Genomic DNA, 17,248 nt, shown 5'->3' on the forward strand with positions numbered 1-17,248 from the left:
CTATTTTCTTCCCCAGAATTGCTCAAAATTTCTCTGACTGGATGGCACGCGGCACTGTGTCCATGTTCGAACCTCTACGCCTCGCGAATCTTAAGCCACCCCCTCGCTGGGTACTTCAATCCGTCGTTAGTGAAGTGTGACTTTAATGGTTCGCATGCAGCCAGAGGATTTTTGGAGGACGTGATCTGTTTGGTCATAAAAAGCTGGTTAAATACGACTTTATGTTACTCCTCTCACTGGTACTAAGACGTTAATCTCACACATACACACACACACACACACACACACACACACACACACACACACAAAGGTAACATGTATATAGTCTATTATTTTGTAATATATCAAGTGTTCCCGAGTGACCCTTGCTAATACGTAATTATACACACTCCTCTGTCTCTTGCTCGCCTCATCGCTGCTTCCATTCCTGAACCACTCCGGAAAATATATTCATGAAGTCTTGAAATCAGAAACTGGAGACGAAGCGGCAACTGCGGTCCATGGTGAATACTGTTATGAAGAGAAAATTCGTTCAAAGACTTGATTATATTCCCACTGAGGCAAAAGTGAATTTTCTACATTTTCCCTCACTCCTGTATACCCTCCCTCATCCTGTAGTTCTCCTCTCCTCCTCTGCTCTTTCTCTTCCACTTTATAGGCGTTGTTCTGTCCCTCATTCTTCTCTTTCATCGAGTCAGAAAGGAGAAGGAGGAGGAGGAGGAGGTGGACTTCGGGGGAGGGGGAGGGGGAGGGTGCGTAGGAGGGAAAGGAAGGGAGAAGGACACCAAATTGGGTTTATGATGCTGATTTTTCTTATATACGCAGAAGAGTGGCTGAGGGATGTGTGCCCTCCCGTGGCCAGCCTATGAATATTCGAGGCCGTCGTTTCATTAGGCGGAGTGGAGGGAAAAAAAGGCGAAGAAAGTAAAGCAGGGCGACAGCAATGAGGAAGTTGTTTGGTTGTTGTTGTTGTTGTTGTTGTTGTTGTTGTTGTTGTTGTGTTGTTGTTGTTGTTGTTGTTGTTGTTTGCAATTTTATCATGTCACGTGTGTCGTTTTTATTGTTCGCAGTTCGTCGTGGATGAGATGGAATGGTGGTTTTGACAGTGTTATTATTATTATTATTATTATTATTATTATTATTATTATTATTATTATTATTATTATTATTATTATTATTATTATTGTTATTATTATTATTATTATTATTATTATTATTATTATTATTATTATTATTATTATTATTATTATTATTATTATTATTATTATTATTATTATTATTATTATTATTATTATTATTATTATTATTATTATTATTATTATTATTATTATTATTATTATTATTATTATTATTATTATTATTATTATTATTATTATTATTATTATTATTATTATTATTATTATTATTATTATTATTATTATTATTATTATTAAATTTCTTTTTATTATTATTTGCTAGTTGTAGTAGTAGTAGTAGTAGTCGTAGTAGTAGTAGTAGTAGTAGATGCTGTTGTTGCAGTAATTATTGAAGTGGTAGTAGGAGTAAAACAGTAGCAGCTGTGATAACACTAGAAGGGATTAGTAGGGATTATTAGGGATGAGGAGAAGGGCTTCGTAAAAATGACTGGAAATTAATACGAACGAGGGAAAAATAATACGTATCATTACATTCTCCACATTATTAATATCAACCTTTTTGCATACATGTATAATTGTATATATGTATATAATATATTATAAGGTCTAGAACTGCTATTAGATAACAAAATAATAAATGGTCGTTATGAAGACGCAGCCGCAGCATTAACCACCCAGCTCCACCCACTCACGTTTGGGATCCCTCTGGGTTGAATCGGGGAAGGCGGGCAGTGTGGCCGGAGGGTCATATACAGATGGGGGAAGTAGCTGGGCGTCGGCCGGCGTCTGGGTGGTGATGGTGGCGTTGGAGGCTGTGTCAGGATCCAGAAAACGAGGAAACAGAGGAGTGAGATATACAACTGTGTAAACACCTGACAGGACAAACACTAACAAAAAGGGTGACATATATATAAGTGTAAACATCTCAAGTACAAAAGAGGGGAAACAACGAGGGTAAAGGAAAACAGATACCCAGAGAGGAAAGGCAGGTATACAACTGTGTAGACATCTGACAGGACAAACACTAACAAAAAAAGTGACATATATAACAGTGTAAGCATCTCAAGTACCAAAGAGGGGAAACAACGAGGGTAAAGGAAAACAGATACCCAGACTCAGGTACAGAAAACAGATGCCCAGTGGGCGTGGTCAGAAAGTGTGAACAACCATTGAAAAAGACTCTGACCCGTGACGTCAGTCGTGGCGACATGTTATGAGCCAATAATTTAACAGAAATATCACTGAGGGAGTGTCTTAAGACTGACTCACGAATAGCAGGAGAAGTAAAACAATACAACATAATGAGCGAGCAGATGGGTGTGACAGGAAGTATTGGCCATTGGTTATGTAGAAAATTAAGGGCGTGTCAAGGATGTAAGTCCGCCTAAAGCAAAGAAAAATGTGGCCTAGAAATCAGTGGTATGGGTAGATCGAGCTTGGTTCTCGCCTCAAGCAGACCTGCTACTCACTCAGCCGAGAATGGCTGTTGTGATCTTAATCGTGAGTAGAAATTCGAGAATCTAAGGAAACCGACTGTATTGTCCTGGAGATTATAATGTAGGAGATGTGAAGTAGGATTGTGAGTGGGACAGGATTGTGATTATTTGTTTGCGATGTAAAGCAAAGGTAACACCACTGGGTGTGGTAAAATTGGGTGTTTCCATGACTTGTAGTAGATTATACTATAGGAATGTGTTATTAGGATTTTGTGAAGAGAGTACATAATGATTGTGATGTAAGCAGAGAGATACAAACCACTGCTTGTGGAACGACGAGTGTTATTATTATTGGCAACAACTGAGCACATATTGTAGTATTATGTTTAAGACATGTCGTTTGTCATATGTTGCATCCATTGCTGAATATGCCAGTGTTATGATCGTCTGAGCATAGAATATTGCATAAGGCAATTACTTTCATTTAATTTTAAATAAATGTATATTTACTTTTTCCCTTGTTTATCCCCGAACACCAGTCTCCAATAACAACTTAAGCCGGATCACGCTACCAGGGATACGAGACGGTGAGATCTTTTATGGAGTAATTAATGAGTGATAAAAGAGTTGATTTAATACAAGAAAAGAAGGGTCTAAAACTGGCGGCAGCGGTATAGGGATAAATAGGGACATGTGCTTACAGTGCTTTTGTTTAATTTACTCTGACGAGAAAACGCCTCTTATTTTCATTAAGCTTTGCTCGTTTTAAGTGGCGGAAATAATAGTGACGATTTAATTATATAATTAATGGTTCTTCCGGAGGACATGGACTTTGACGATATGGTAATGGAAACTCTGGCCAACCACTGTTGTTCTGTAGTGCAATGGGTAGCACACGCGACTCAACCGAGAATTCATGAGTTCTTTCCCGGGCGGAGTGGAGAGGGATGGGCAGTCTCTCTCCACCCGCGCCGCGATCCATTCATCAGTGAGAGGGTGTCAGGTGACAGGCAGCGGCAGCGTCCCGCCTCCCAGGTTTGTTTGTTTTAGGATTGTTACCCCAGGATGGAGGGGAACACGGGGCTCTACGCCTCACAGGGTGGAGGTGTGCCGCGGCGGGCATGCAGCCATAGAGTGACTTTATAAAGGCCTAACCCGCGTCCCCCAGGTAGGAAGTGTAGAGTATGATCTAGAAAAAATGTGAAATACTAAGAAAAGTGTGAGGTATGGATAAAAAGTCATGAATAAAAAATAAAAAAAGAAGCATATGGACAATAGTGTGAAGTATTAAGATAAATGTGTGAAGTAAGAGAATCAGAGGAAGAGGAGGCCAGAGTAGTGCCCCCCTCAGTTATCTGCTACAAATAACATTAAATAAACAAATGAAAATAAATAAATAAATAAATAAATAAATATGCACACTTGCAGTGGAAAAAACGGAAAATGAGCGAAGAACAAAACAGGGAGTAACCTTTAATATAATAAGATGAAGGCTATAACGAAGAAGGGAGTAACCTTTAATATAATAAGATGAAGGCTATAACGAACAAGGGAGTGACCTTTAATATAATAAGATGAAGGCTATAACGAACAAGGGAGTAACCTTTAATATAATAAGATGAAGGCTATAACGAACAAGGGAGTAACCTTTAATATAATAAGATGAAGGCTATAACGAACAAGGAAGTAACCTTTAATATAATAAGATGAAGGCTATAACGAACAAGGGAGTAACCTTTAATATAATAAGATGAAGGCTATAACGAATAAGGGAGTAACCTTTAATATAATAAGATGAAGGCTATAACGAACAAGGGAGTAACCTTTAATATAATAAGATGAAGGCTATAACGAACAAGGGAGTAACCGCCTCACATAAATATAAGGAAAAGAAGGCTATAACGAACAAGGGAGTGACCTTAAAAATAATGAAAAGAAGGCTATAATTAACATGACTCAAGAGTAACTTTGGTAGGCAGATCGCACTACTCATGATAACACATATACAAAAGTGGCAGCACTCCTAGAAACAGGAGCGTGTGTGAGTTTTTAACGGATGAATTTATTAAAGAATTAGGGCTCGCAGTAAATAACTGTGAAGCGAAACCCGTGAATATTGTCTCTGTGCAAAGATACCATATTGAAAATGACGGTAAAAGACAAGTTAATATGGAAGGAAAAAGTAGTTTCCAAGACTTATTGATAACACGCGATGTAGATTTGCCGACTCATATTATGTTGAGTACTGATTTGTCGTGTAGCACGAGATTATTTTGAAAACATTGCAACTAAATGAGGAACAAAAGAACGAAGCTTAAAACTGATAATAGAAGGCGAAACCATACAATTATGCCAGGAAAAATATGTCTTATATCTAGAGGTGAAGGATCTTAGCTAAATGTAGATGGAAATGAAGAAGGTCTCACTGAAAATAAGGCCGTACGTTGCCAAGCAGCGGAACCTTTGCAACTGCATGCATCTGTTGCAGGTTACATAACGCTAGTGACGCAACTACAGGCAAGTGAAGCTTTATTTGAGCCTTGTGTTAGTACTCCTCAGGCTAGAGTCTTGTGCTCAGGGGTAGTTAAGTTAACCCCTTCATCTGACAATCAAAGATCTTATGTCACTGTGCCGTATTTGAATATTGAAAGTGAGTGTAAGGATAGATGATAATACAACGTTAGGATTTGTGAAGCCTGTCACTCATGAGCTATACGCTGATCTACCACAAGTATCTAGTGTACAGACCGCTGACACAGCTAAAACAGACTTGAAGCCCGCAGAGCTTGAAGTAAGGAAGAAAAGCCTCTATCAAATTGTTGACGCTAAATTCCCAAGTGAAGAGAGAGAATTAGGTTTTAAAGTCCTTAATAGATAAATATATAACAGTGTTTTCCACAGAACAAGAACCATTAACAGCAACGCTCTATTTTTTTAAGCACCATCAAGCAAAACACTGATGAAGTAGTGTACAGGCGTTCATATAACATTCCTATCAGTTATCATGACAGAGTAAATAAACAACTTATATCGCTCCAGCAACAGGGTGTGATTCGCCCTTCGCGATCACCCTATAATGCCCCACTTATCCCAGTGCAAAAAAACATGGAGTACTACGACTTTGTCTGGACTTCCGGGCACTTAATAAAACACTACGGGACGACCGGTACCCACTCCCTAAAATAATTACCATACTCAATCAATTGGGAGATAGTAAGTTTTTTTTTTTCATGCCTAGACTTGAAACAGGGTTACCATCAAATCCCCCAAGATGAAATCAGCAGAGAAAAGATGGCATTTTCTTCTCCAGCAGGACATTGGGAATTTACTTCCCTCCCCTTTGGCCTTAAAACAGCCCCGTCCTGCTGCAAGAAAATAATAAACACTGTCCTTACAGGACTATTAAGCAACATGGTTCAGGTGTACCTTGATGACATAATTATCCTGGGCGATACATTTTCTAATCACGCAGATAACTTAGAACAAATTCTGGATCGCTTAAAGGAAGCCAAACTGACTCTTAAGATGGAAAAGTGTAACTTTTTTAAGGACAAAGTAGATTACCTGGGCCATGCCATCCGCTCAGAGGGAATAAGACCTCAGTCTAGCAAGCTGGAGGCCATACAAAACGTCCTGGCCCCCCAAACTGTTCATGATTTACAGTCATTTCTTGGATTGACTAATTATTATCGCAAATTTATTGCAAATTATTCACAAATTGTTGCTCCTTTTCTAAAGATTTACAAAGGGAAGAAAGGTACACAAAAAATAAATAAATAAATAAATAAATAAATAAATAATTAAAACTCCACTCATATGGACGGATGAAACAAAAATTGCGTTCTCAACCCTTAAGGATAGAATGCTTGGTACAGTCACTCTACGCATCCTACTACAATACTGGTGGAGTATTGCAATAACAGGATAATGATGATAAACTAAGACCTGTATCTTTTTTTGTGAGAAATTGAATACGGCAGAACAGCGGAACAGTATAGTTGAACGAGAGGCTTTAACTGTAATTTATGGGTTACACGTAAACCGCCCATTAATACTGGGTTACCCTGTTGAGATCCACACGGGTCACAGACCTTTAGTCGGGTTGTTACAGGTAGCTAGTCCCAACGGCAGGATAGCTAGATGGCAGACTCTCATGAGTGAGTATGGTTTCACAATCAATCATTTGCCTGGCAAGGAAAATATAGTAGCAGATTTTTTTTATCAAGGATGAAGGCTCAACAGGACACTGAGATTGAATTATAAGGACACGCGCGATAATGTTTGTGGATGGGGAACAACAAAAACCGTGGAACACGTGGATAATGAGGGGCAAGGTATTGCACTAGTGCAGAAAAAGAAACAGGCGCCGAAAAATTAGAAAATAAAATACATGATATGTATGGACCTGAATAGTGAGTGTATTGGCCACACACTTGACTGGAGTATTCAGGAGATTAGTGAGCTGCATGATGAGCAGCCAGCATATAAGTTTGCTAAAAGAAGGAAGCCCCAAGAATGAAAATTGAGCAAAGACTCAGAGAAAAAAGGCATAATGTGAGATGCCGCCCCTGTTAGAGGTACAGGTGGAAATTATGTTATATTGTGTTGAAGATGGGCATAATGTGAGATGCCGCCCCTGTTAGAGGTACAGGTGGAAATTATGTTATATTGTGTTGAAGATGGGCATAATGTGAGATGCCGCCCCTGTCAGAGTTACAGGTGGAAATAAATGATATGTTTTAGTGAGTCCGTACGGAGAAGCCACTAAGGTGGTGATTCTACCCCCCAAGTATTTCCAAGGCGATAACTCTGGCTCATTCGTCGCCACTGCAGGGCACGGAGGAACCAAAGTTACGTTATGTCGGTGTAGAAAGTTCGCTTTCTGGCCTGGAATGAAACGGGATGTAGAAAATTATGTAAGGAAGTGCGTCATGGTAGTCGTTTTAAAAGTGAGTTGGGAACTTGCACCCTGCTCCTTGGCGGCAATATCCAGACGTCACCGCTCCTTTTGGAAGAATACACATGGACCTTGTGGGTCCCATGGGTGTATCGGACAATGGGGTTCGATACGTAATGCCCATAGTTGATGTTTTTAAAAGGTATTTGATTATAGTACCCTTACGGAGTAAGGCAGCCCGCGAAATGGCAAGGGCGTTGTACGTGGATGTTGTTTGTGTACACGGTGTTCCTCAGACAGTTGTTACAGGTCAAGGTTCAGAGTTCGTTAATTCCGTGATGCAGGAGATAAATTAGAAGCTACCTGTGCGACACGCGAATAACGGCTTACCATACAAATGGGAATGAAATAATAAAGCGCGCAAATTATACTGTTGTTAACATTTTGAGGAGAATGTTCTAGGAAAGGTGTCCGTTTGGGATATAATGCTACTTATAGACATCTTGGCCTATAATCCTGCGTATTATCGCACCATAAAGGAGTCCCTATTTTATCGAGAGAGACAGAGAGAGAATTTTTAGAGATCCTCCTGTACCCTACACTATGTTAGAAAAAAATTCAGCAGCCCTGGTATGATATTTACTCCTATAAAGAGGAAATGGTTGTAATTGCAAGGAAAGTTTATGATATTTATTCCTATAAAGAGGAAATGGTTGTAATTGCAAGGAAAGTTTATGATACTTATTCCTATAAAGAGGAAATGGCTGCAATTGCAAGGAAAGTTTATGATATTTATTCCTATAAAGAGGAAATGGTTGTAATTGCAAGGAAAGTTTATGATATTGACTCCTGTAAAGAGGAAATGGTTGTAATTGCAAGGAAAGTTTATGATATTGACTCCTGTAAAGAGGAAATGGTTGTAATTGCAAGGAAAGTTTATGATATTGACTCCTGTAAAGAGGAAATGGTTGTAATTGCAAGGAAAGTTTATGATATTGACTCCTGTAAAGAGGAAATGGTTGTAATTGCAAGGAAAGTTTATGATATTGACTCCTGTAAAGAGGAAATGGTTGTAATTGCAAGGAAAGTTTATGATATTGACTCCTGTAAAGAGGAAATGGTTGTAATTGCAAGGAAAGTTTATGATATTGACTCCTGTAAAGAGGAAATGGTTGTAATTGCAAGGAAAGTTTATGATATTGACTCCTGTAAAGAGGAAATGGTTGTAATTGCAAGGAAAGTTTATGATATTTATTCCTATAAAGAGGAAATGGTTGCAATTGCAAGGAAAGTTTATGATATTTATTCCTATAAAGAGGAAATGGTTGTAATTGCAAGGAAAGTTTATGATACTTATTCCTATAAAGAGGAAATGGCTGCAATTGCAAGGAAAGTTTATGATATTTATTCCTATAAAGAGGAAATGGTTGTAATTGCAAGGAAAGTTTATGATATTGACTCCTGTAAAGAGGAAATGGTTGTAATTGCAAGGAAAGTTTATGATACTTATTCCTATAAAGAGGAAATGGTTGTAATTGCAAGGAAAGTTTATGATACTTATTCCTATAAAGAGGAAATGGTTGCAATTGCAAGGAAAGTTTATGATATTTATTCCTATAAAGAGGAAATGGTTGTAATTGCAAGGAAAGTTTATGATACTTATTCCTATAAAGAGGAAATGGCTGCAATTGCAAGGAAAGTTTATGATATTTATTCCTATAAAGAGGAAATGGTTGTAATTGCAAGGAAAGTTTATGATATTTACTCCTATAAAGAGGAAATGGCTGCAATTGCAAGGAAAGTTTATGATATTGACTCCTATGAAAAGGAAATGGCTGCAATTGCAAATAAAGTTTATAATAGATGCCAGGTTTACAATGAAGAAAGTAGAGAAGAAATGGAAAAGTATTACCAAGTTACAAAAATCAAAACTATCAACGTTGGCGACAGAGTGTTCCTCAAACATACACCAAAAATAAAAGAAAAGAAAAAGTTGCAACCTATTTTTGATGGACCCTACAGGGTAATAGAGAAGATCAGTGATATAATGGTAAAAATTAGGAACCTCAGGACTAGTAAGGTTTCGACGGCCCCCACAGATATAGTAAAAGTTCTTCATGAAGATTGCATTGATGTGCAGCAATGTCCAACGATTAGGCGAGCATACCCTTTAAATCCAGAGACAGACACTGACCTATTCTTTGCATTGCTCAACCCTGAAATCGCTGAGAAAACTTCTACCGAAAATAATGACTCGTAGCGGAGAGGTGACTGCTACTCATGACACATTAAATATGTTCGTTCTACAACAGCAATAAACAGCTGATGCACAGGCCCTACCTTCTCAGGTTACTCCCAAACTTTCAGAGCCACCTCGGCATAGATAAAGCCTTCGCTTTTCGACGGTACAAGAGTTGCCTAATGTAATGTCAAAACTAATACGATATAGAACAGGAATAATGCATAAGGATGAAAATGCAATAATTGAGCGGAAATATGACGAAATAAACCACAGATTGATTTGACTCTTTCGGTGTACGACTCAATAACACAACAGGAGTCCCCAACACGTGCTGGCCAAAGTTTCACACCAACATACTCTCTATATTATAGTCCTCATAGACAGAGACTATAATACCGTTTAGCCTCACAGAAGATGTTTTAGCTGCATTATATAAAGCACGGATTTTAACTGCTTCGTTACTTGAAATGTTATTCAAATGTCACCTGAGTATCCAGCTGAAAAAGCAATAAAATACACACTCTTTAATTTTGAAAAAGACTTCAGTTCACTGTTGCATCATCTAAGAAAAGTTTTAGGCTATGTGATGACTACTAATCAAAACAAGCTGCATGCTTCTATGATTTATAAAAAAATATAAAATAAACGGGAAATAATTATTTTTTGAGGATCCTTGTCTAATAACCTATTTGGTACCGCGACCCAGGCTCAAGTTGATGCTATTCATGAAAAAACAGAGGACTGAGTCATTAACTGAGAAAGATTTTATATAGTTAAATGTTTATTATGAAAAACTCAACATCATTAAGTAATATGCATGCCATGCAATCTGCCTTTAATAGGCTATATTCAGCTGTAGATGTATTGAACCAAGTTGTGCGCCATTTTACTATAGACTATGGCATTAGGAAGATAAAAAAGCTCCTACAAGAATTGTTATATTTTGACTTAGCATTGAGACACATAAGACCAGGTATACAAGATTTATATTTGAGTCTGCAGGCTCCCCTGCAAACATACATAACTCCAACCATTATGTGAAACAAACAGTTGTTCAGTACATTAAAGAAAGCCTAGGCTCGGCCTCCAGGTTTTTTGTGCCTTGCAGTTCTTGATTTTTTAGCTCTATATAGGGATGTAATAACTGTCCTCCAGGACAACGGCTTTGCACGATTCTCGTAATTTCTATTTCACCAAACCTTTGCGAGGAGATCCGATTGACACCTTTGATGTCTTTCGAATCGACTCCCTTCCATTTTCTGTGCAGAATAGCACTTACTTTCTTATATATAGTGTTGATTCAAGATGTATTGCCTTCGGTGAGAATAGGAAAATATATTTTATGCTTTCTAGTATAAAACACTGTAACAAGAATAACCATATGTTAGTTTGTCCTCCCACAGGCCCCGTCTATGAGGCTAGTAACGCAGCCTCTTGTGAATCGGCTGCTTTCTTGACACATGAGTCAGTGATCAACCTCTGCCACACAATAGTCTTGAAAACATTTCCCCCTATGTTTTGAAAGGTCCTGGATACTGGACCTGTTCACTTGCCTCCCCCATCACTCTGACACTCACATCCCCTACCCATCCTGTAAACAGACATACTGTCAGCCTGACGGATAATGGGATATTGATGCTTCGGCAAGGTTCTCTTCGCAGTGCTGAGTCCATCCCCCTACAGGAGCTAACAGCTGGCTTGCAGCCCCTAAATTATGTGGTCGAGCCGGATCAGCCCTTTCAACCCGCAATCCATTGGTGGATTGTCTTCGCCATTGTCGTGATCCTGGTTCTTCTGCTGGTGACGTCTGCCGTGGGGTATTCCTATGTCCTACGCTACGCACGACGCCGCCTAATTCCAGACTCGAACCAACTGCAGACATTGCAAGGCGTATCTTCTCCACCAACACCTGTGAGATCTCAGGGGCGAGATCTTCCGGAAGGGGAAGTAATGTCAGGATCCAGAAAACGAGGAAACAGAGGAGTGAGATATACAACTGTGTAAACACCTGACAGGACAAACACTAACAAAAAGGGTGACATATATATAAGTGTAAACATCTCAAGTACAAGAGGGAAACAACGAGGGTAAAGGAAAACAGATACCCAGAGAGGAAAGGCAGGTATACAACTGTGTAGACATCTGACAGGACAAACACTAACAAAAAAAGTGACATATATAACAGTGTAAGCATCTCAAGTACCAAAGAGGGGAAACAACGAGGGTAAAGGAAAACAGATACCCAGACTCAGGTACAGAAAACAGATGCCCAGTGGGCGTGGTCAGAAAGTGTGAACAACCATTGAAAAAGACTCTGACCCGTGACGTCAGTCGTGGCGACATGTTATGAGCCAATAATTTAACAGAAATATCACTGAGGGAGTGTCTTAAGACTGACTCACGAATAGCAGGAGAAGTAAAACAATACAACATAATGAGCGAGCAGATGGGTGTGACAGGAAGTATTGGCCATTGGTTATGTAGAAAATTAAGGGCGTGTCAAGGATGTAAGTCCGCCTAAAGCAAAGAAAAATGTGGCCTAGAAATCAGTGGTATGGGTAGATCGAGCTTGGTTCTCGCCTCAAGCAGACCTGCTACTCACTCAGCCGAGAATGGCTGTTGTGATCTTAATCGTGAGTAGAAATTCGAGAATCTAAGGGAAACCGACTGTATTGTCCTGGAGATTATAATGTAGGAGATGTGAAGTAGGATTGTGAGTGGGACAGGATTGTGATTATTTGTTTGCGATGTAAAGCAAAGGTAACACCACTGGGTGTGGTAAAATTGGGTGTTTCCATGACTTGTAGTAGATTATACTATAGGAATGTGTTATTAGGATTTTGTGAAGAGAGTACATAATGATTGTGATGTAAGCAGAGAGATACAAACCACTGCTTGTGGAACGACGAGTGTTATTATTATTGGCAACAACTGAGCACATATTGTAGTATTATGTTTAAGACATGTCGTTTGTCATATGTTGCATCCATTGCTGAATATGCCAGTGTTATGATCGTCTGAGCATAGAATATTGCATAAGGCAATTACTTTCATTTAATTTTAAATAAATGTATATTTACTTTTTCCCTTGTTTATCCCCGAACACCAGTCTCCAATAACAACTTAAGCCGGATCACGCTACCAGGGATACGAGACGGTGAGATCTTTTATGGAGTAATTAATGAGTGATAAAAGAGTTGATTTAATACAAGAAAAGAAGGGTCTAAAAGCTGTCGTGATGGCCAGCACTGCCCTCGCGGTTGCCCCTGGAGGTAGACGTGACCAGGGGCTTTGTAAAGGCGACGGGATCTGCCCTGATGGGTTCGCTGGGGTGATGACTTTATTCAGGTTCTTGTTCTCGGCACTCCAGCGGTTGAGATAGTATTCGGCGTCCCTCCCTTCCACACCCCTCACCACTGCCATCACTCCCAGTAGCGCCAGTGCCACCAGCGGCCGCGTTGGGGTCATCTTGTCTCTGCGGTGCTTCGGTTAGCTTGCTGGCATGACGTGGCGTGGCGTGGCGTGGCGGGTGTCTGGCAGTTTGCTGTCTCTTCAGCGTTTCTAGATTACCTGATAACTTGGCCAATCACGACACTCAGCACATTTATAATTAAATCTATCTCGGCGACCAGAATGCTTCCCAATGTCCTTTTTTCACCATTTCTTTCCTATTTAACCGGGATTCCCTCTGCCTTCACATTCCTTCCGTTACACGCTAATTCACTTTCAATAAAGTTCTGTCTCGCACTTAGTTTTTTTTTGTCTGAAAGCGAGTGAACTGAGGCACTCTGCTGCTATAAACGCGTGTGCAAGCTGATGTGACAGACTGAGAAGAGAGAGCCAATGTCTGTGAGTGCGCGAGTGTCATCGCACACACACTTATATATAACCTCACGCATGAGAGGAGATGAGAAAAGGAAAGGGAAACGGGAAAGGGAAACGGGGAGAGAGAAACAAAACTGATGATCAACAAAGAGGGAGAAGGATGCAGAGGAATAGATAAATAGAAATAAGAATAAAAGGAGAAGAAAATAAAATATGGTTCCATGAAATGATTGGATGAGATGCGGATGGAAAACGAAGGATACTAGAGAAAGCCACAAAGGTTTTCCGTGAATCGAGAGAGAGAGAGAGAGAGAGAGAGAGAGTGCGTGTGCGTGAGTGCGTATGACAAGTGACACAATTCCGAGATAATAATACGGATGGAGACGCTGAAGGGTGACGCCTGCCGCTCGCCAATGGGCTGAGAGACAGGGGAATGGGTTGGTTGTAAGGAAGCTTAGGACACAAAATAAAACGTGTTAGTTGATCGTTAAGACTATGAGCCTGATTGATATGGAGACTAATTGGTTTATTGGTGCCCAGCTGGCAGGGAATGCTGTTGTGTGAACAAGGCATGTCCGTCGGGTGGCTGTAGGGCGCACGGCTGACCTGCTGTGTCGGCATGTGTGGTGACACTCATGCTCGGATGCTGTTGCGTGGAGACATGTGCATCCTACGGGTACACTAAGCCAAGGACGTGCATGTAGAAGTGGTTCCATATTATATTATGCGTACTCCTGAAAAAAATATTGATCATTACGTATATCACGGAACAAATAGCAGCGTTCACTTACTAAAACAAATGTAAATTATAGTAAGCAAAATAGATCTTATTTGTGCATATTTATACATATTTCTCTCTCTCTCTCTCTCTCTCTCTCTCTCTCTCTCTCTCTCTCTCTCTCTCTCTCTCTCTCTGTGAGAGAGAGAGAGAGAGAGAGAGAGAGAGAGAGTGTGTGTGTGTGTGTGAGAGAGAGAGAGAGAGAGAGAGAGAGAGAGAGAGAGCATATCGAATTGAGGTGAAAACGTAGGCAGCTACAATTTTGATTTTACCGATATGCTACGGTTCGGAGGAAAGTGAAACTACTGTGATTTTTTAATGTATGGTGGAAAGATAAGTTAATGGCCCATAATTAAGTGCATGGGGGAGCGACCTGTGACACTCCGTAGGCGAAAGCGGGAGAAAGTGTAGGAAGGGTAGGCTGCACGTGGTCGGAGAAATGGTGAAAGGAAAGGGGAGAGGGGGAGGAGGAGGAGGAGGAGGAGAAGGGAGAAAAAACAGGAAAAAAATCCGGTCTAAAAGAAAGAAAAAATGTATACTACCCGAAGTGATGAGAACCGAGTAGTAGAAGGTAAACACACCGTCTCTGGGGCGTACATCCATCACTCAGCTTCAGTGTGTGTGTGTGTGTGTGTGTGTGTGTGTGTGTGTGTGTGTGTGTGTGTGTGTGTGTGTGTGCTTTCCCAATCTGTCCTGTTGCAAATCCGCCTACTCCGCCTCTTGCGCCTGCTCCTTCTCTTCATCTTCATCTTCCCCTTCCCCTTCCTGTTCCTCTTCCCCATCCTTCTCCTCCTCCTCCTCCTCCTCCTCCTCATCATCATCATCATCATCATCATACTCCTATTCCTCCTCCTATTTCTTTTATCATATTTCCAATCATTTTTTTCTCTGACCATCATCATCATATATCTCTCTCTCTCATATCGTTTTCTAGCACGCGCGGCTTCCCGTTTTGTCACGCCAACACTGCCACCTGGCGGATTACTCTCAGCGGAACGTTATTAGTCTCTTCGTAGTTTTGATGTTTCATAACTTTCTCTTGAAGATCATGTCTAGCTGTTTTGTTATATTTCAGCTTTTTATTTATTGTTTTTTGTTGTTATATTTATCGATTTATTTTTTATATGTAATATCAAGTGCTTCAGTTATTAGTGTGCCGGTAACGGTAACATGATTATCACCAACCAAAAACTCATCAACTTTTGCTTATATAACGGCTGCTGGTGCTACATCTACTATTACTAGCACCACTCCTTACTCCTACTACTACTACTACTACTACTGCTACTACTACTACTGCTGCTGCTACTACTGCCACTACTACTGCTGCTGCTGCTGCTGCTACTTCTGCTACTACTACTACTACTACTACTACTACTGCTACTGCTACTACTACACTACTACTACTACTACTACTACTACTACTACTACTACTACTACTACTACTGCTACTACTACTACGGGCCTCCATCTATTAGAGTTGCGTTGTGAGCGGTATATTTTCTCATATCCTTTCACAAAGCAATTCATTGGCCCCACCCCGCCAATGACTGTGGCCGACAACCATCTTTATTTAATATTACAAACTTTACTAAACATTTTATTTTTAAGCTAACAGAGCTTGTGGTTGATACGACTATCAACCACCGTCGCCTCAAAGTCCAGGTCAGCAATGCGGGTGGTTTTGGGTGCAGGTGACCTGGTTCCTCTCAGGCAGACCAAGGCTGACCTCAGGAGAGAGAAGGACAGCCTGCATCTCATCCAGGCGACCACACTGCTTCTTGGCTGTTGTTTCTTATCCGCCAGTGTTTCGGCGAGTCTTGCGTAGAAGCTCTGCGCCCTTGGTCCCATCCCTCCTGCCGTCGTGAATACTACCGGGGTGAAGGAGCCCTGCTCCACTACTACTACTACTGCTACTACTACTACTACTACTTCTACTACTTCTACTACTACTACTACTACTACTACTACTACTGCTACTGCTGCTACTACTACTACTACTACTACTACTACTACTACTACTACTACTACTACTACTACTACTACTACTACTGCTACTACTACTACTACACACACACACACACACACACACACACACACACACACTGGAGTCAGCGCGCTTGGACTGTACCTTTATTAGTTGAAGCTAAGCTTCAATAAACAAGGAGCTTGTCCAGACGACTGTGCCCGGTGGTATATATATATATATATATATATATATACATATATATATATATATATATATATATATATATATATATATATATATATATATATATATATATATATATATATATATATATATATATATATATATATATATATATATATATATATATATATATATATATATATATATATATATATATATATATATATATATATATATATATATATATATATATATATATATATATATATATATATATATATATATATATATATATATATATATATATATATATATATATATATATATATATATATATATTCAGCCGAGTGGCTAAAACTACCACATGCTGTCCAGAAGACCACCTATCAACCCGGACTCTAGATTCTAGGATTAAAGATGAGCTCTGGGAGGCAGCATGACCCAATGAAAGATGGCGCCACTATAAACACTCGCCTGCGCCAGAACAGGCTGGGCCGACCATCAGGACCTACCGGAAAGAAGCCTTGGACCGACCATCAGGATCCACCTGGAAGAAAACACAATGTAAAAAAAAAAAAAAAAAAAAATATATATATATATATATATATATATATATATATATATATATATATATATCTATATATATATATATATATATATATATATATATATATATATATATATATATATATATATATATATATATATATATATATATATATATATATATATATATATATATATATATATATATATATATATATATATATATATATATATAT

At 39.3% G+C, this 17,248-nt stretch overlaps 1 protein-coding gene and 1 long non-coding RNA gene across 2 annotated transcripts in view; one reads left to right on the top strand and one right to left on the bottom strand.

Moving 5' to 3' along the window:
• Positions 1 to 13,548, bottom strand: part of LOC127009751 (uncharacterized) — a 27,073-nt gene extending 13,525 nt beyond the window's left edge. The window contains exons 1-2 of the mRNA XM_050883131.1: positions 12,921 to 13,548; positions 1,829 to 1,948 (exon numbers count right to left, since the gene is read on the bottom strand). Coding sequence (XP_050739088.1) covers positions 1,829 to 1,948; positions 12,921 to 13,179 — 379 coding nt within the window. The 5' untranslated portion in view covers positions 13,180 to 13,548. The remainder of the gene's footprint in view (positions 1 to 1,828; positions 1,949 to 12,920) is intronic.
• Positions 3,175 to 11,644, top strand: LOC127009628 (uncharacterized). The gene is made up of 2 exons (XR_007762115.1): positions 3,175 to 3,740; positions 11,360 to 11,644. It is a non-coding gene; the product is annotated as an uncharacterized LOC127009628 (long non-coding RNA).
• Positions 13,549 to 17,248: the final 3,700 nt, after the last annotated feature.

Source organism: Eriocheir sinensis, chromosome 41 (genome assembly GCF_024679095.1).
Source record: "Eriocheir sinensis breed Jianghai 21 chromosome 41, ASM2467909v1, whole genome shotgun sequence".
NCBI classification, from domain to species: domain Eukaryota; kingdom Metazoa; phylum Arthropoda; class Malacostraca; order Decapoda; family Varunidae; genus Eriocheir; species Eriocheir sinensis.